The following is a 19,772-nucleotide window of genomic DNA, read 5'->3' on the forward strand; positions in this document are numbered from 1 at the left end:
GGTCGTGAACACATTTCTGGCGGGTCGTAACGTGGGAAAATGAAGAAAGCTTTAAACACGTTTTCCAACAAAAGCGCCACAGCAGTTTATTTATTTATTTTTCCAACTGAACACCGGCATTCTCTCTGTGGTAGTCCAATCATAAGTTAGCTGGGTGGGACATAAACTGTGTCTGTCTCAGATACAGGTACCGACTGTATGTTTAACCTAATATCTGCCAAGTTTTACGCAGCTGTCCAATCATTAGCAAGCAGAGGCCGTTCACGGTATTCTGCATGAAAATTAAAGGCGAGTGAGTAGCCAAAGGGAAAGAGAAAGATCTGACAGCGGTCCAATCATTCGTGAGCAGAGGCGGGTGTTAATATGCCAGGTAAGCACTAAATTTCGACGGCTGTTTTTGAGAAAAATAATACATTTTAGTATTTAGAATTGAATTTTCTAACTCTGTATTTTTTTTATTTCACCAGACAAGGGAAACACCGTAGTATATTTAGTTACAAATCCACTTTCTCTGAATAATTGTACTGGAGGTGAGCGATCTTTAAAACAGAGAAGTGTTGACAAATTTGTCAAATTGAAACAAAGCGAGACGCTATCTACACTTGTTTATTCACGGTTATCTGTGTAAACATGCTATTTAAAAAAAATATTTGCATTGCGTATTTTGTGTAAATTAAGAATAACCAAGAATAACCCCACTAAAACTCTTAAATATATATATATATATATATATATATATATATATATATATATATATATATATATATATATATATATATATATATATATATATATATATATATATATATATATATATATATATATATATATATATATATATATATATATATATATATATATATATATATCGCGAGAAGGCACTGCAAGATAAAAACCTATGCAATAGTTAGTGTGCCCGCAAACAGCCAAACGAGATCAATTTATGCCCATGACTAAACTACTTTGAGGACCACTGGCCTAGACAATTAACACACAATAGATCATGGTCCTATACAGATGCTCAGGATGAGCTGGAGGGGTTAGTGGCTCATGTGTGCAGTCTATTGCTCTCAACACGTTGGGGAAACCAGAAATGTCTCTGAAGTTTGTTTTCAAGACTTGTAAGTACATCCTGACTTTAGTGAAAATTAGGTACTTGGGTGTTCATCTCAAAAATGTACTGAGCACAACTGGCAACACACGAGAAAAAGTGGACTGGGAAATGCCAGCAACAATTACGACTGCTTAAAACGTGTTTTCAAAAGTTTTTAACAAATTGATGCAATTTTAAGTGTCGCAATTGCCCGCAGCTTTAGTACATCTCGTTATAATATTTGTGAACCCTCATTTGCATTATCTCTGCCTCTTTTTTGTGAATTTATGCAGGAACGCCCATAATTACATATTCATCTAAGGTGGAATTGCAAAGAAAAACTGCTGAGCAAAGCATTCCCTAAAAAGTCGCTAACAGCATTGCACCTATCTAGTACATTTCACCCTACACTTCCAACTCGTTTGCAACTGGTTTACGACTGTTACAACAAGCGCAACACTTTAGTACATCTACCCCTTCATTTCTAAAAAGATGTTGACACCGAGTTATGATAGGGTGCATTCTTGGTACTGCCAGACAGTTATTTTTCAATACGTTTCGATATTAGTAGTTGTATATATGATGTGAATAGCACTAAATGTAATGCCTAAAAAAAAAAAAAAATGTGTCAAATGTCAAATATATATAATTAATAATGAAATATTATTTACAAAATTGAACCTAAAAAAAAATAATCATTATTTTGATGGCATCCCTACTGTATGTGTTAATGACACTAATTGGTTAAATATCTACCCAGCTATTTATAAGAAGAGTTTTCAGTGTGTTAGTATTAGCCAAGAAAAAATGAGCTTACCAAGGCAAGAACCCGAGAGATAGCAACGATTAATGCAAATGCTTCAGCCGGAGTGAGGGAACGTTGTTATCGCTTAACTGAACTCCACTATAAAACCCGGGATTCTGAAACTAAGGGGAACTCTGGATATTTAGTGACCCTTGCCTCTGCCTCACGCCGTGTGTTACAGTACCTGGGTGGTATTCTGACCCCGTTGTCCAGCTGTCTTAAGCTGCTGGCGTGTTTCGAGACCTGAACATCATCATCCCACGAATCAGACTCCTGTCTTCTGTAGGGTGATTTGGCATTGAGTACTGCGTCGCACGCTATAGTCACCTGGGGAGAGCAGAGTCAAACTTTTTTCAGTGAAACCAAGCTGGCGAGTAAGGACTGGCTTGGATACAAAGGTGTACGATTCAGAACTGATTTCAAACCCAGCACCTCAATAAGCATCTTGGTTGTCTCACTTCATTCACAGATGTTTGCTTTTGCATAGACAGACTAACTTTTAGCCAACTTATGAGTTAGCCCATTTGATAATATGTGTAGCTTTGACCACTGCTAGCCAATACAGGAGTGCAAATCTGATGCTATGGTGCTAGATTCAGTTTTCAAGAAAACTGGTTATGAACTGCACACTTTGTTCCCCCTAGAGAGAGCTGTTCTGCATTCTAGGAGTGGGATTGACTGGTGAATCTCACTTCAAATTCCGCTACCAAGTGAAAGGAAGTGGTTTTCAAGTATATTTGTATATTTAAAGAAAACTCTGCCCCACCTTTCAGACTCCCATGCCACACAAACTCTTTACTCACCTGGGAATGTGGCCTACTCTGAATGTCATCTGCCTGTTAACTTCATTAAAGTGTTTTATGCAATAATACATAATAATAACCTGTTACCTTGGATACTCGAATATGCCATTTCAATGTTTTTTTGGTTTTCTTTTCAGTTTACTTTAAAAGCAGAAGGCCTGAACCACAACACGTTAGAGAGTTCAAGGTATCCAAGACTAAAACAGCAGACTGAGACAGCTTGGCAGGAACTTTATCCAGCAAGCTGAGCGATACACCACATGTGGTTCAAGTAATTATTTGATTGGTTCAAGCCAGGTGAACAGAGGAACACATGGTTAGAGAAAGAAAGACAAACAGTGGTATTACATTTCATTTCAAAATTGGCTGTGATATTTATAATGTAACTTTTGTATTCCTTTGTTCAGTTAAAATCCCTTTTCAGCTGTTCCACTGCGTACCTACATGCATCTTTAATATAACCTTCAGCAAACCTTGGCATGCATGATAATGGAGCATTAGCACACACTCACTGACCAGTGCAGGCAACTCTTCAATATTTGGTAAGGGGATCTCGTAGTGCTCTGGAAATATGACAAGTTTAGCTTCGTCTTCATATTCATAATCGTCCCCATTAAAGTCGCAGTTCAGTTCTAAATCTGAAAAAAGTAACATTTAGTGCGTCTTTCAGATATATCAAGGTGCCCAGTTGCATAGGTCTTGCTACAGGAAGCCTGCAGACATTACAACATTACAACAGAACTCCCTGAACATGCATGGATCAGACTAAATTGGATCAGATTACTTCCATGCAATAAGCTAATAACAATAGAGGGACTTGTTGGGGCAATAAGCATGTCCTTTCTTAAGATTAGTGATAAGAATCATATAGAATGAACATTTTATTTTGGGTCCAAACCCACACTTCATGAACCCAAATGCTTCTGGATCTGCCTTCTTGTAGTTGTGGCCTTCTCCAGAGCAAAGTCACAACCCTGTACGCTCATCGTCCTGCTAAGTTTGAAACAATATTTACACTGATGCCTTAGTCACCGTTTCTAAGAAACACAACCCAGTATGACGTCTACCTTATGAGCTTTGGATTAACATTAAAACACATCAAAGGAATTCAGCTCTCAAAAACAGTTAAAGCTGTGTCATGATCACAATTAAGCAGGCCTAGTCATCGGATAGGTGCAGGGGGGGATGTTTTAGGGGGAAGGCAGCCCTGATACAAAATACCCACCCTTCCTAAAGGAGGAAGAAGCCACGTTGTTAATTTGAGCTAGTCAGCAGGGTGAACGCCATCTGTCCCAGCACAGACGTCACCCAACCAACAATAAAAGTGTGTCAGTCAGGCCTGATGGAAACCAGCAGATGTGGGCACAAACTCCAGGCTGCATGGCCCACCACTGTAAACCAACTCCCACAGGCGGGGAGGAGAGAGCAGGCCAGACTGGGCATGCTCCACTTTAGATTTAGAACAGTTACTAAGTGAATATACAGATAAATGAGTTATAATTAGATCCTGCCAGGGAGGGAGGGACCACTTCACCACATGGGAATCCAGCACTCTCTGGACAGCAGCAGACAAGAGGTGACTTATCATCTGGTCCAGCCACAGACATGATAGAGCCACCTGTTGTGTACAAACACGAGTCCATTTAGAAAAAGTTGTAAATCGTACCACTCAACTGAACAGAAAACTTGTATATGTGTGGCAAATGTATGCTAGAAATATGGTGTGTGAGTCATTCTGCTGAATAGTTTAGGTAGCTAAATAGTTCCAAAGGCCACTAATCTGCCCAGTATTCAGCCATTCTGATCTCAAGCCTAAACAAGTCTATAGTAGAATTCTATGGTGTAACCAGAGGATGCAGGTTTTTAAAATGGGTTTCACGGTACATATTCTACACACAACGCATCATGGTATCAGTATATCAATCTTAGTAAATCAGAGCTCTCTATTCCATGAGTGAATATATGTCTGTTAACCCTTTGAGTGGTTATGCGCGCAAAAGCTAGGAAAGTGTAAACTAACAAGAATCTTTAAAGCCAGCCGACTCTACGCCGGCTTAGGTCAGAATTGAAAGTGTAAACACAGTAGGCATGTAACTGAAAAATAGAGACACCTAATTAAATATTCATCATAGATTTCAGTTTAGATTTTTTTCTGATTTCCATGTGATTGACAAAAGAAACAGAAAAGCTGGCAGAGCCTAGAAGCACTGTAACCATGACAACGCTCATGTGACAACAATATAAAAACTTAAAGAACTACAGTTTAAGTACATCTAAGTAATGTGGCTCAGTATTTTCGTTTTAACTATTATGCATTGTAACTAAATTAATTTTAACAGAGGGTACTTTGTTTCTTTGACAGTTTTAGCTACACAAGAGCTCAGAATACCATGTCTTTACTTTCACTGCATTACGCTGATTTTGCAACAACCCTGTATCCCTAGAGTATTTAAACAGCCCTACAGGCTGCCTCTCAGCTCTCTGTATCCCTATGGCTGTAAGCATGTTCATACCTAGCTAGGAGGACACAGAAGTCATGTCCTCAGTTGTTTTTTTGCATCATAAATGCTGATGCTCATGTAAATATTCTTGTAATGTACAAAAGATGCCTTAATATTGTCTGTTGGTTTGCCGTGTAACATAGATTTGCAGGTTGAATAGTAAATACCAAGCAGTCATATAAATACTGCCAGCTATAGCTTGAAACCTAAGTTTGACCTCGATAGAATGTCAGCTCTAGTTGTGAGTTATGTTACCAAGATTCTGAGATCCTCAAGAGATTAAGGAAGGCCCATACCATGTTTTGTCTGTTCAACAGGGTTAATGGTCATAGAAAAACTCACCTAAAAATACTTTTCCATTTCTTCTTTGTGGTACAGCCCCCCCAGAGGCACCTGTGGCTTTCTATAAATTCAAAACAGACATGATTAACATTTAGAAATGAACAAAATTAAGCAACTTACTTTTTTTTTTTTTTTGAGATAGCGAAGATCTTGAAACATGTCTGTCTAACAGATTATCAAATGAATGGATGTCAGCCACACCTAACAGTCGCACTGCTTGACTTCTTTAAACCAATCAGAAAAATATTGTCCTTAGGAATCTTTCAGATGCGCTGAGCTCACAGCCCCTATTGTTATTATTGCAAAATTGTGCCAAATAAAGCAGGTCGTTGTCACATGGAAGAAAAGAACAATATTAGTATACCTCAGTTAGGGATATTAAGATTGATTCTATGTGAAAGTTATTAAATAATTACATACACAGACTCAAGGCTTAAATTCAAAGCTGAAGATAGACAAAGGGCCTTAGCTATGTTTTCAATCCACCTCATTCACTTCTCTATTATTTACATAGATAAATCTACTCGCTATCGCATAAAGTATAAAAACATGATGCACAGTTAACAGGTTTCATGGTGTTTCAATGAAGAACTGTGTTCAAAACAAATACATTATTATTCTGTAGCATTTTGTGCAATCATCAGAAAGAAAAAAACAAAACAAAACAAAGAGTACAGCGCAGATGGTGCCAACAGAGGAGCTGAAAGGTCAAAGAATGGCATTTTGAAATGAGGAAATGAAAAACTGGACATTCACCTAGAAGTACACATCCAATAGTAAAGATAGTTCAACGGTATTCAGAGAGAACTGCAAACACATCATACAGACACATACCAATGGTATCTGACACCGTCTTATTCCCATCCATTTCACCAGTTTCAATGCCGAGGAGCAAAGGGAAAACACTACAGATGTGTCACAAAGCTGCAGCTCAAGCAAGCGAAAGGTACATTAAGTTGTCAAGTTGTCAATGCGACATGTTAATGAATGATGGATGTGTCTGGTCTGGCAGCTATGCCTGTGTCCAGAACTAAGACGGGAACATCCCTAGAGTGTGATCATCCATCCTGGGTACTGGAAAGAAGTCAATCCAGGGTCTTGAACTCCAAAAGCTCTGGAAATAATTCCAGGTGACGGGAATATCAGCTACATTCATAGAACACCCTTCTTAACACCATGGAAGAGTTTACTTAGCAGTCTGGAAAACGAGGACAAGATTTTAAATTGCTTAACGCCATAGCCTTATCAAAAACAAATTCCAATGATATTTGTAAATTCAGCAAACATATTACCGAAACCAAGCATATCCGATGCAATTGTTTAGGAATCCTGGCCCTCCAGGACCGCGATTGGACACCCCTGTATTAAACACAGAGGTCAATTAAAGTTAAAAGTTATTTTTGAGATGGTAAAAGTAGAAATGGTCTGATGAAGTCCAGAAACATTTACCCAATCAGAAAGGCGCATTGGACACCCAAGGCCTAGCAAACCAAGTACTTCAAAAAGCCTCAGTCTTACTGTTAACCGTAAGGTGCAGACAGTTTCTGTCAATCAGAAAAGGACACTTTCTCAAAAGCTAGGATGTGAGACAGAAAAGATCAGAAAGAGTCACTGTTCACTTACTGTTTGTGGAATAAGCAAGCATATAAAAAATAAACTGTACCGTGTCTTCAACAGCAATCTTGTTTTAACATAAAATGCAATACAAGCTCGCCCAAGCTGACTGTCCTCCCTAACCATGTCGGAGTGCAAAGGACCATGCAATGCTCCATGGTTTTCCCAGTCAAGATCGAGAAGCCTGAACACCACGGCATATCAAACTACAGTAAAGAAACACCAGCAAGAAATGAGTTAAAGGGTTTTTCATCACAACGGAATGGGGAAAATCTCCTCAAAAAAATGCAGCTTCTATAAATTTCATGAATATAGCACTTTCAATTAATTTTTCAATGTCTTTAAGCCCTTTGTTTGAAATCTAAATATCAACCAAACCTTTCATGGGCAGGTTGTTAAAAGAAAATGAGCACATACTGTAGGCCACTTTAGTTCTGTCTAGAATGTCCGTCTACCTTTCTGATTAGGGGTTGGTTAATTTTAAAATGTTGTAATGTAGGAAGTAATCTAGACAGCTGCATGATCAGCATCTCTGTCAATAACACACTGCTAGTAGATTCCTGGTTTAGTATCAACACATTGAGAAACTGTGGGTGTAATGCTGGCGCATTTTAATACTAGTTTCCTTATGAAAGAAACTATGGAAACCAGATTCAGGCATTGCAATGCAGAAGGATTTGTCACAATATTAAACACATAAGGGACTATATCTTTTAGGGAGGGCCAATTTAGGCTTTTACATGCAAAAGGGATGGAAAGAAGATTCTTATTGCTTAGCAGTTTCACCCATTCCAGGTTTTAATACATTCATGATTAGCCACAGTGTATAGATAGTAAGCTCAGGTACTTTATGTCTTATTAAATTCATGGTAAAACCAGGATTGGATCAAACTGTGCTGTACAATATAATTGCCTGAAAGTAGACTATAACTATAACACTTTATGGCTAAAACATTTTTTTATCTTGAAATGTTTGGTCTAAAATTTTAAAATGAATAACTGTTTTATAGTTTTATTCTCATTTTGAACCCTTAAATAATTCTCTTCAAATATTCCTAAAGTTTTGTGAGCAGGGACCAAACAGTTCAAATTAAAGTAAAAGGATGGTTGCTGTTTTGCTCACCTCTTTCATGGTGCGTTTCAGATGCATGTACACACACTGGCCTGTTTTTCGATAGTGTCTTTCAACATGTTCCCGTCCAAATCCTAGAAAAGTGTTCATGCACACATATAGGCCACCTTCCGATTCCTAGGAGACAGGAAAAGGTTATGTTAATCTTAGTGAATATTTTTTTATTCAGATTTCAAACAAACAAATACAAAAACAACAACAAAAATGACACAAACACACACACACACACACACGCCAAAGTTAAGAGTATGTAGAGTAATTTGTAAATGATTTTTCTATCTAAGGCCTGGTTAGGCGAACATGAGCTACTTCACTCCAGTCTGTATTATTATTTACAGATTGCAAATTCACAATGGAATATGATGACCTTTACCATATAATTTCCTGGCACTGTACAGCACTCTAGTTAAAAAAAAAATCTATCTGTATTTGCTCTATAAACTGTACTGTTTATCTGTCAAACAAGTCACGGCAGAATAAGTTCATTCGTTTTCAGATAGTGTTTGTTTACGACATGTTTTGTGTTCACTGAAGGTGGAATTAAGCAAGCAATATTTCCAAGTGCTCCTGGTTATGTTATTGTGTCGGACACTCAACAAAGCTTATAAATACTTATATAAGCCTTTGGATGCAGTCAGACCTTACACCAGTAGGTTGTATATGAAGCCCAAGTCACTAACAAACATAAATCCACATAACTGTTATATTGGATAAAGTCTGGTAACCATATGGCAGTCTTAAACCTTTAGACACAGGGTCAACTGAACACAAAGCAAATAGATACAGAAAAAGTGAACAACAATAACTTATAAAGCACAGTATCTCTTTATCATCAAGAGGTTTCCAAAAAAATATATATTAAGGATTGTATCTCTATAATAAAGTGGGGGTATCTACAGGGTCCAGGCCAACTTACCCTATTATAATGTTCTCCCATGTACTGTATTAGCAAAATTACTACACCATTAAAAGTATCTTTATATTTTATCCACCAAATAACATTTTAGTCCCAGTGCCAAACAGCACAAAATGTAAAAAGAGTTTATCACAAAGTGTTTTAGCACTGGAGAACACTTATCTGCAACAAACACAAAGCATTAAGGTGACATAATGCAAATACTACACATGGAAATATGTTTTTTGGTTTAAAAAAAGTGTTTTTTTGTGCCATTTTCTGAAAAATGAAGTGATGCACTGTACAGTTTTCATAGAACATGAGATCATGTTTTTAACAGTGGCAAAACACAAACTAAAATGTACACCCAAGGGAAGACTTTGTGCTATTTTACGTGTCTTATTTTATTATTAAAATATTGAAACAATTGTTATCCCTGCAGGCTTGAGTGTACTAAAGAGGGTCAGTACTGTTTTACAAAGTTTTTTTTTAGAAAGAATACATTTTTTACAACTAATTTTATCTTTTTAGTCTTACACTGAGAAATAAATAAAAATGGGAAAAGAATAAGACATTGCTTTATTAGATTAGTTTAGTGACCAGCTGTTTCGAGTATCTTTGCTATACTGCTAGGGTGTTCTGCAGGGTTTTTTTTATACCTGTTTACAGTCTGCAGTGTGAAAGGAAAAGTAATATTCTCAGTTTCAATGGTGGCCATTTGTAACATTAACACTCAGTCATACTGGTATAGGTCTGTGTAATGCATTATTAAATCTATATGTTTTAGTTAAACTTTATTTTTCTAATAGGTTTATGGGGTATCCCACAATGCCTTGATATCTATGTAAATCCTGTGCTGTAATGCTAACACTGAGATTATTTATTGTCTGCGAGTGACTAACTACTTTCCCTTTCTCACACCAAAGGGGGATTATCCTCTCAGTCACCTCATTTATAAAGAAAAAATATCCTCAAAGAATTTGTGTTTCCTGGCTGCTTTCTGTTGGGGACATTTCTGGTAAAAACAGAACTAAGAAACACTTCTAATCTACAGATTTCCAGTGTATATAAATATGTACTCTATACTCTATTAATTTATGCATATTAAACACAAACTTAACTTTTGAATGAATTACTTTTGAATTATTACTAATTAATCTCTTTACTTAATATGAATCTCTAATCTATATTTGTAGATCAAATTAATATTTTCCTGAAACATTATATATATATATGTGTGTGTGTGTGTGTGTGTGTGTGTGTGTGTGTGTGTGTGTGTGTGTATCAGCACTCCACTTATCAAGTACTCCAGTGAAGAAACTCAATATAATACTTACAAAAGCTGTATGCAGTATACCATGATAAAGATATAGGAAAGTGTAGTAAAAGTTGAGTGAAAGCATGGTATATGCTTTGCCATATTGCTAGATGACGCAGTAAATTGCACAAGGACCTATAAAAGTACCATGGTTATCTTTTATAAGGCGAAAGGGTGCAGAATTGGGAGTGGTGTGACTTCCTATGAAAATTATATCCCATCCCAAAAATTGGACCTAGTGGTACAGTAAACAAAATACAGCCACATGGCTCAATTAATAATGCTGGTGTATGTTTTAACCAGGCTTTCTTTTAGTCGACAATGCCTGTGAAACACCAGATTATTTGTTTGTTTTTTCACAGATCCATAAAACTTGAGTTATTGCTATTAAATGATCAATGAAATTTGAATTTTAAACTTTTTTTGTACTTTGAAATAGGCATAAAAACTTGTGACAGCCCTGTGCAAAGTAGCCTTCTGTGACATGTGAGTGGTAGAAGGTTATAGGATAAAAATAACCCGTCTTCAAGCGGACATGATGGGAAGCAGACAGCTGAGTCACCTATAAGCACGTTTCTTTACGGATTACAAATAATAATAATAATAATAATAAATAATAATAATAATAATAATAATAATAATAATAGAAATACATGTACTAAAAACAAACAGGACTTTATTATTGTCATTTAAAAAATAAAAAAATAAAATACTAAAGTTCATGACACGTAAAACAGTATGCATGTACGCCTCTTCCACTTTCTGTGTTAACTTTCCAGGGTTACTGGCTTACTGTTACATTTTTGACATTCTGCAACAGCTGTAATCATTCGGCGTGAGACTTGACACAACAGCAACAAATAGAGAAATGGGACAAACATATCCTATTTTAATGTTTTATACGGTTTAATATAACAGTTAAAATTAACTGGAACTAAATTCTGGGAGGGTTGGTCGAGACGGGGGACAACGACACTGTACACTGTAGCTTAATGTATTCATTGCTGCTGGATTCATGATCAAGGTCCAGGGTCTCAAAAGTGTCATATGAAATAATAATAATAATAATAATAATAATAATAATAATAATAATAATAATAATAATAGTAACACCATGCTGACTTTTGCTCTCCCTGCTGCTAGTAGAAAAAGCATGGAACCATCTACCGTTATTTCAACAATTATGATCACGAACACTTTCAAAATAAGTTCCCGTTGTAGTTGACAACGCATAAAAGTGATGATGACTCAGAAATCAAAGTAGTTCATTAGGTGCATGTGTAAGTAGAAAGATGTTTTACTGCTGCAAGAACATCATGCGGCTATCATTTTGAAATACGACTGCTTAGCTTACACAATTCACGGAGTCGGATAAGTTTACGATATGAGACACGAGCAGTGAAAGAAAAGAAAACACTGCATCCTAAGCAAAATGTAGGATTCATTTCCACCGCGCATCGAAACGCCGATGGAAACATCTTTTCTAAGGACTGTTGCTCAAGTTCAAAGAGAATGGAACCCCCCTCCGCTCCCATCCCCAAAAAACTGCGCAGCTATTCACGGGTCACTCTAAAGTACACATGTTTTCAAGCTATACAAATACCTGCTAAAATAAAAGGAAGGACTTACTGGAGAATCGTATGAAAAGGCACATTCACTCTTGAATACTCTGTCCCCTATTCTAGGCACTCTGATCGTGGGCATAAAAGGGACTAGCAGCTCTCCCAGGTCTGCAGCCATCTTCGTACTCCTGTTTCCAGCCCACAATGCTGCTGAGAGAGTCGCAGGGCAGGCAATCAGACAGGCGAGCAGAGAGGATGCTATTTATAAATCATACAGACCCGACATTCCTAAAGGGATCCGGGACCGTGACGTTTCCAAACAGAAGGTGGGGAGGGAAATTAAAATCACATTTTTTTTTTTTTTTTTTTTTTTTAAATGTATCTTCTTTTTTTAGTATGTAACAACAAAACACGAAATGACATTGTAATGGAGGTACCAGTAAAAGCATTATTGACGCTTTAGTTTTATTAATAGAGCGGTTTGTAATAAGCAAAACAGCACGTCTGGGTCTTCATATACTATAGAACATAAGACAGGCACATACAGTAGATGTATGATAAAACAGAAACGAAAGTACGTTATTATTATTATTATTATTATTATTATTATTATTATTATTATTTATTATTATGATGATGATGATGATGATGATGATGATGATGATGATGATGATGTAATGAAAGTCGTTCTTGAATATTCTGTAGCACGACGTTTGTCCATTGTACAGGTTTTTTTTTTTTTTTACAATTGCAAAAACTTGACAGATTGTGTTGTACGCTATTGGAAAATAAAATTTCTGTCAGTTTAAAAGGAATTTTAAAACATGCTTTTATACAGTATTTTTCAGATAGTAATTTGAACTTTTGTGTATTCATTTCTGGCATAAAATCTAATCTATACCAGTTTTCATTAATCTGTCTATTTCATTAGGCATATATTCATTAGGATTTTTTCCCACCCCTCTACCCATGTTTCTGCAGCTGTTCCATAGAAGTAGGTCTATTTGCTTCTTCCGGTGTTCCCTGACTTACTCAGCAAATTTAAACCAGAGGGACAGGCAACTCTTGGCAGCTGTTCGATTTATTTTCTTGTCATCAAAGTCATGATTTTTTTCTTTTCTATAGTATTTGGTGACTATTTCTATCAGAAAGTTATGCAACATCAAGGAATTGTTACGTGATGGAATGGAATAAGTTTTTGTTTTCCTAAAAGTCATGACATCATCATCATACACAGCATCATCATATACATCTATCATGGTTGCAATTCAACTATTCAGATTCAAGACTTGAGTGTTCATGATTACTAAGTATTTTCTCAGCACAAGAAACTTGACACACTTAACTAAGCATTGACACTCAAGTGCTGAATATGGCTGCAATAAACTACATTCTGGTGTACCAGAACTTGGTTGTGGGATTAAAACTTTTTAGTATGCCTACAGTTTGCAACTTTTTTAAAGAGTTAACAAAACCAAATACTTGTCAAGTATGATGAGCACTGTACCATTTCAGCTGAGAATGCAGCCAATGCAGGTGCCTGATTAACTTCTAATAAAACATGTCTGAGCTGCTTGGCCAAAAAACTAAATCTACAAAGTAATATATATAATATACTGAAATGCTCTCCTTTTACTAAGAATACAGTACAACTCAGACAGACTGCTCATTAATACATTCTGCATATTTTTAGAGGAAACAACTTTTTGAAAAATTATCACTACCGAGCTCTATATATATATATATATATATATATATATATATATATATATATATATATATATATATATATACATACACACACACACACACAAATTTATAAAGTGTGGGGGCAGGAGTTTTCTTGGGAGTCTGAGAACAGGTAATGTGGTGTAAGAATGATATACAGTATTAAGAAGTTTATTTGGATGTGTACAGCACAGAAACACAATAAATACTATTATTTTTTATTATTCTCACTGGAAACACCTGTGCTACGCAGAAAAATGGAATTCCCTTCCTATTCTGCAAAACACATTTCCATTGCACTTTTCTTTCTCACTTTTGTAAGCCATAAATGTTGGGATGAGGACAAGTTAAACTATACAGTACATTAGTCAATTAAAAGCCATTTAAATTTGCAATTGAATATACATGACAATTTGTTAAATGAATACCCATATCTCTGTTGCAAATATCAGTTTGGGTCATGCCAAGAAAGAGCATATATGTAGGGCTAATGATTTTCAGTTTTAACAGATAAAACACCCCCATACATAAAAATGAAATCAGTGGATAGCCAATAAACACCAGAACAACTGTGGAAATGGTTAATCAATTCACGTTTACTTTACCCCTTTTCCAATTAAAAAATTAAACCTACTACAAAAATAATAATAAATACATTTCCCAGTGCTGGGCAATGGCCCGCCTTCCTGACTTGTATCTATCATTGATTCGTTCTGAGTACTTTAAACCTGCCCCAACTACTAAGTGACAGCACATTCCTACATTTCTATTGGAGATTCAGCTTGCAAGATTTAAAACAAGATTACAATGAGGAATGGAGGGTGATAGTGAGATTTAAAGCTGTATTAGAGTGAAGATACAGAGGATTTAAAACAGAATTGTGAGGAAATGTAAACAAAATGCTTACACACAAGAAAAACAGAAAAATGTGTCTGTGACCATAGGGATTTCATTGTGGAAGACAGCAAAGGAAAGACGGTACAACTTAAGTGTGAAAGTACTGTCGAGTTACTACTATATATATTTTGACAGAAAAAAAGCGCTCTAGCATTTTGGAAAGTAACCAAAAACACTAATTTCATGCAGTATATAAAAAAAAAAAAACTGAAAAAAAAACGATTTACATAAAACTAAAAAATATATAAAAATAAGCAACAAAAAATACAATTAACTGAAAAAACAGAAGCCCTACATATGACTTAAAAGGAAGGCTCACAGTTGTCAATCGTACGGCAGGGGCTACACAAATTAATCAACAACAGACTACCTGAAGCCAAGGCAAGCAAACCAAGAACTTTTAACCTTGTATAGTTTCAGAGATTGAGATTTTATTTATTTTATGCAATGCAAATGAAGAAATGACAGGAAATTCAAACACAGGTTTTATTTGTGCCAGTAAGCAATTGTACAAACATATTTATTAGATAGTTTATGGACAGGTTAGCGAACAATATTCAGACAACACATCTCACACTTAGGTTGGTACATTGGGAACCTGTAAGCAAGGTTATTTAGTTATCTGGTGTAGATTTGGGCGAGTAATCAATTAAGCTCTTGTCCATTGTTTCATAATGATACCAGGGTCCGTCTCCTTTTTCTCTCATCAGTTTTCGAACATCCATCTGGGTCCGTCTATAGGGAAACAATGGAAAACATAGAAATATTTAAAACTATAGGACTTTTTCACAGAAGTACTCAATTACTAAAGACACAGCATAACATACTGTACACGATTACCTGTAAGAATACAGTATCTTACTAAATGATCGGCATGTCAAGTCTAAAACCTTTACCATTCTTGCAGTTCATGTGCCTAATTTTGACTGCACAAAATGACAGTATACCTGCACACTACTCATACAGAACATAGTTTTTAAAGTTGTTTTCTTTTTTTTATAAATGTACATTCACCTCATTTCTGCCTTTTCAGATTCAATCTCAATGAGAGCCATCATTTTCTCATAGTTCTTTTCTGGTGGATCATAGAGATTCCGGGCAATCCACCTAGTGATGGGGTGCTGAAACACGATAAAAAAAAGTTTGACACTGAACAAAAACAGTATGTATAAAAGATTAATAGTTACAGTATTTCAGCAGATTTAATCAATGCACCGTGATAAAGGCACTGGCCAATTAAAAAAAAAAAAAACACTCTGTTTCTCTTTAATATATGAATGGGTGTTAAAAGTTGTATCACAACAATTTTACATGATCCATGCTAACCACAGACCTGCTAAATGAATATTATGACGTGCAGGGAAGAGTTTGATGATGTTTTATTTCAACAGAAAAAAAGCACCTTGTAGTACTCCCAGTGCTCGGGGACATAGTTTTCTGGGATTTCAGCCAGTTCTGCTTCACCTGAAGGAAACAGGTAGAAGGTATAATCATTTCCACTGTCATTTTTACAAATTGAAGCTTAAATACAAGCAAAACAAAAGTAGAAGCAGCACTGAATAGTGCAAAGAGGAGGTAAGAATTTGTTTTAAAACCTTGGTTAGCACACTTTTGTTTTAGGGCTTGTTCAGGGGCCGGTTTCATAAAAACGACTGGCGGTGATTACTTACTACTTACTATATATATATATATATATATATATATATATATATATATATATATATATATATATATATATATATATTATATAGAGAGAGAGAGAGAGAGAGAGAGAGAGAGAGAGAGAGAGAGAGAGAGAGAGAGAGAGAGAGAGAGAGAGAGAGATAATAAATAATACTAATAATAATAAATTATACTTGTACAATAAATAAGTTAAATAACAAACAGATGTGATACAGATAAATCAAATGGAACAAACTTAAATGACAGAAATAGTGACAAGCACCTCCTCACTTCTAGCTAAAAACTATCTGAAAGAAATCCGCCAGATCCCCTAATCGCAGAAACAAAAAAGCACTTTCCTCAGTTCGTCTCAGCTAGTTCACCACAACAATAACAAAACTTAGCTGTAGCAGCCACCTCCATGTTATTACCTGCCCCACAAGTTTAAATAATAAGGCTAAACACAGCTTGATTATCAGGGATGCCCCCTAACAAAGACTAATAAAAGTGTCAAGGTAGCGAGTGTGCTTAGCTGGCTACATACGTTTAGGACAAAAGCCCCTTTTCAGCTGTGTAGAAAGAAAAGTAAACATAGATCAGTCAACTTTTTCTATGTTTACTGCACAGTATTTACTTTTTGTTTTTTCTGCAAAGCTGAAGGGCTTTCCTTACGTATGTATATGAAAAAGTACAGCCTGTCTCTTCTAGACAGCTCTTGTCGACAGTGAGGTTTTTTGGCTTTCCTCAATCAACTTTAAAACTTTTTCATCTCCCTTCTTTCAATTTTGTTCTGCTTGCTAGATCTATCAATTTCTTTCTTATTTCGGCTACTGTTCTTTGCTCCTCCAACTGTGTTTGTATTAGCGATTAGATGCAAAAAAATGTCTCTCTGATTTAATCTTCCAGAAAACTTGCAGAATAGAATGGATTTGTTATGACCCGCCATTTCAATAATTGCATCATTTTTTTCTTTAAAAAAAAAAAAAAAGCTTTCCTTTGCAAACCTGCCATTGTGCATTTACCTAATCGGTCACTGTGCCTTACAACTGATTATAGAGTTAATGTTTTTTTGATTTATGAAACGCACGCAGCACCAACCTCTGCGTCCTAGCAACCTCATCGCAATCGCAGGACTTTTGTGTAACGGGTCCCCGGTTAGCATAACCTAGGTAAAAATAAGTGGAAACCAAGGTTTTAAATTTTCATTTGACCTAGCTTTATTATCGTCAGAACTGATTTTCTTCAGTTGATCTCTTTATTCTGCTTGAATTAATGTCAATTTTGATTGCGTCAATATCTCAAAGACCACACTGCAGATGGACACGTCCCACTGCTGTTTCCTAATGACTTCTTGACCCTTAAAATGTGATCACTTTATTTTCAATTGAAAAAATATCCATTACCTACAAGTACCTGTCAACACATTTAATTTACTTACCGGACTTGTAACTATATACACTACTAACGTCGTGCAGACCCTAAGGACAATTGTTTTTACATCTTAAAGATGAGAAAAAAATATATAAAAAAAAAAAAAAAAAAAAAAAAAAAAAGGTTTTAGTATTTATATACATTTTTCCTTGAATTAGGTCATGATATGCAAACACTATGCACAGTAACAATCACAAATAGTCAGATGAACGAATAAACATATCATTACAACAATATGTTACTTGTTCTCAAACACACAAAAAATAACCCAAAATGGGAAACAAATTCAGTAGATAACAATTCTGCTTTTCAGTCAAACTGATCAGGAGTTATTTTAAAAGTCTATTTTGATGGATTAGATATAATTTGATATTGATAAATGCTCTAGGCTGTTGTTGGTTTCTAGGTTTAGATGTAGTACAGATATTAAATGATATTTTTTTTTTTTAATTAATTAATAGATATATATATATATATATATAATATAATATATGGATATTCTATACCTTTATAATATTAAACCTTCATGGATAGTTGGGACTTACCTAAGATTTGGAAAGACAAATATTATTTAATTTTCAATATTTTGATTGTCACTGCCACACTGAGGCTACAGCTAGAAATACTGTTACTCATAAGCCACATTATATACAAATATTTTTGTAGTACTAGTGTACAGAAATGTTTTCTCAGTAACAGGACTGGTAGTTTTATTTTGTATTCTATTTTCCTAATGCAATAAAGAAACATCAGCAGTACTTAAACTTAATATACTGAGTGAATGAATAAGGAGTAAATGCCCACCAAAAGATGGAGGAACCTTCTGTCATAGTAGTCTGAAGGTTTAAACACAAACATTTGCTTTCCGTGGCTGCCATACCGGACTGCAGCTGGAGATAAAAAAAAACAAACAAAAAAAAACAATTGGCTGGGTTTAGTGCACCACTGCTGGTCAGATAACACCAGTTCGGTTGTTTGATGTCATTGGTTGATTGGGTTTCGCAAGCAGCACTGAATTTAGTTAGAAACAATGGCAACCCCCCAAACTGTACTTTAAAATCCATGAGATCTACCAAGAGGAACTAGGTGTGACTTCAAGAAATACATAAAACGGTCCTCCCCAGTAGGTGTTCAATTCAGCACATTCTGATATAATACAATACTATAAAAACAGACAGTGGGTCAGGGACCTAACTGATAACAACACATAGATCAGTCATACTAACCTTCCACATTGGAGTTATGTGGTTTCAACAACAACCTAAAACTTTGCTACAGAGTATGATCATGTTCTCTACTGGGTTTCTCGGTTTCATCCAACTTGTATGTTATTTTTTGTTGAAATTCAGAGTTTTGAATTTGTGCCGGTGTCTCCTGGAATGATTATATATATATATATATATATATATATATATATATATATATATATATATATATATAGATATATAGATAGATAGATAGATAGATAGATAGATAGATAGATAGATAGATAGATAGATATCCCATTACATTAATAATATTACATAGCTACCATTAAGCTGTGTCAGTAACATTATAAAAAGTAATACGGTTCTCGTACAGGTAAACAGTTTTACTATTTAAATGACTACCCTATATATATATAGCATGGTATTGAAATAGTACACATTTTAACATAGTCTAAAATACTGCAATACATATTAATTACAGGCCGCCTTTCCGAGCAGTGACCTGCTCTTGAATTCACCATACTCCCTCTGTATGCGTACAAGGTCAAGACCACAACGGTGTGTTTTAGAAAGACAAACAGGAAAGTAAAAAATACATATGGATTCCCTTACCACTCTCCGTCTTTGGGGTGGTCCTGGTGAGTAGCCTCCCATTTGAAAACATCTGTTTCAATGGGTTTAATCTCGCTGCAAAACCAACCCCTGCCCGCAGGACGCTCATGCCCACCATGGCTGCTCAGGGCAAAGCAAAAACTACTAGGCGCGGTTTAGCTATTGGTTT

At 35.6% G+C, this 19,772-nt stretch overlaps 2 protein-coding genes across 3 annotated transcripts in view; both read right to left on the minus strand.

The window, feature by feature from the left end:
* Window positions 1–12,311, minus strand: part of LOC121326866 (ubiquitin carboxyl-terminal hydrolase 13-like) — a 33,588-nt gene extending 21,277 nt beyond the window's left edge. The window contains exons 1-5 of one of the 2 annotated variants that reach the window (XM_041270454.1): window positions 12,133–12,311; window positions 8,282–8,407; window positions 5,545–5,605; window positions 3,218–3,339; window positions 2,083–2,225 (exon numbers count right to left, since the gene is read on the minus strand). In XM_041270454.1, the coding sequence (XP_041126388.1) occupies window positions 2,083–2,225; window positions 3,218–3,339; window positions 5,545–5,605; window positions 8,282–8,407; window positions 12,133–12,243 (563 nt within the window). In that variant the 5' untranslated portion in view covers window positions 12,244–12,311. The remainder of the gene's footprint in view (window positions 1–2,082; window positions 2,226–3,217; window positions 3,340–5,544; window positions 5,606–8,281; window positions 8,408–12,132) is intronic. The other variant, XM_041270453.1, reaches the window with a different exon arrangement.
* Window positions 12,312–15,162: 2,851 nt separating this feature from the next.
* On the minus strand, window positions 15,163–19,740 carry LOC121326583 (NADH dehydrogenase [ubiquinone] 1 beta subcomplex subunit 5, mitochondrial-like). The gene is made up of 6 exons (XM_041269917.1): window positions 19,604–19,740; window positions 18,558–18,673; window positions 17,451–17,517; window positions 16,093–16,154; window positions 15,705–15,811; window positions 15,163–15,425 (listed from the first exon to the last, which is right to left on the minus strand). Exons 1-6 carry the CDS (start codon window positions 19,719–19,721, stop codon window positions 15,305–15,307), a joined length of 591 nt encoding a protein of 196 aa, XP_041125851.1. The 5' UTR covers window positions 19,722–19,740; the 3' UTR covers window positions 15,163–15,304.
* Between the last annotated feature and the right edge of the window lie 32 nt (window positions 19,741–19,772).

Source organism: Polyodon spathula, chromosome 14 (genome assembly GCF_017654505.1).
Source record: "Polyodon spathula isolate WHYD16114869_AA chromosome 14, ASM1765450v1, whole genome shotgun sequence".
In the NCBI taxonomy this organism is placed as follows: Eukaryota; Metazoa; Chordata; class Actinopteri; order Acipenseriformes; family Polyodontidae; genus Polyodon; species Polyodon spathula.

Coding starts and splice junctions, on each gene's coding strand:
- LOC121326583 (XM_041269917.1), bottom strand. CDS start 19,721: ATGGTGGGCATGAGCGTCCTGCGGGCAGGGGTTGGTTTTGCAGCGAGA. Junction 16,155..17,450: donor GAGGTTGCTAGGACGCAGAG/GTTGGTGCTGCG, acceptor TGTTTCCTTCAG/GTGAAGCAGAACTGGCTGAA. Junction 15,812..16,092: donor AGCACTGGGAGTACTACAAG/GTGCTTTTTTTC, acceptor ATCGTGTTTCAG/CACCCCATCACTAGGTGGAT.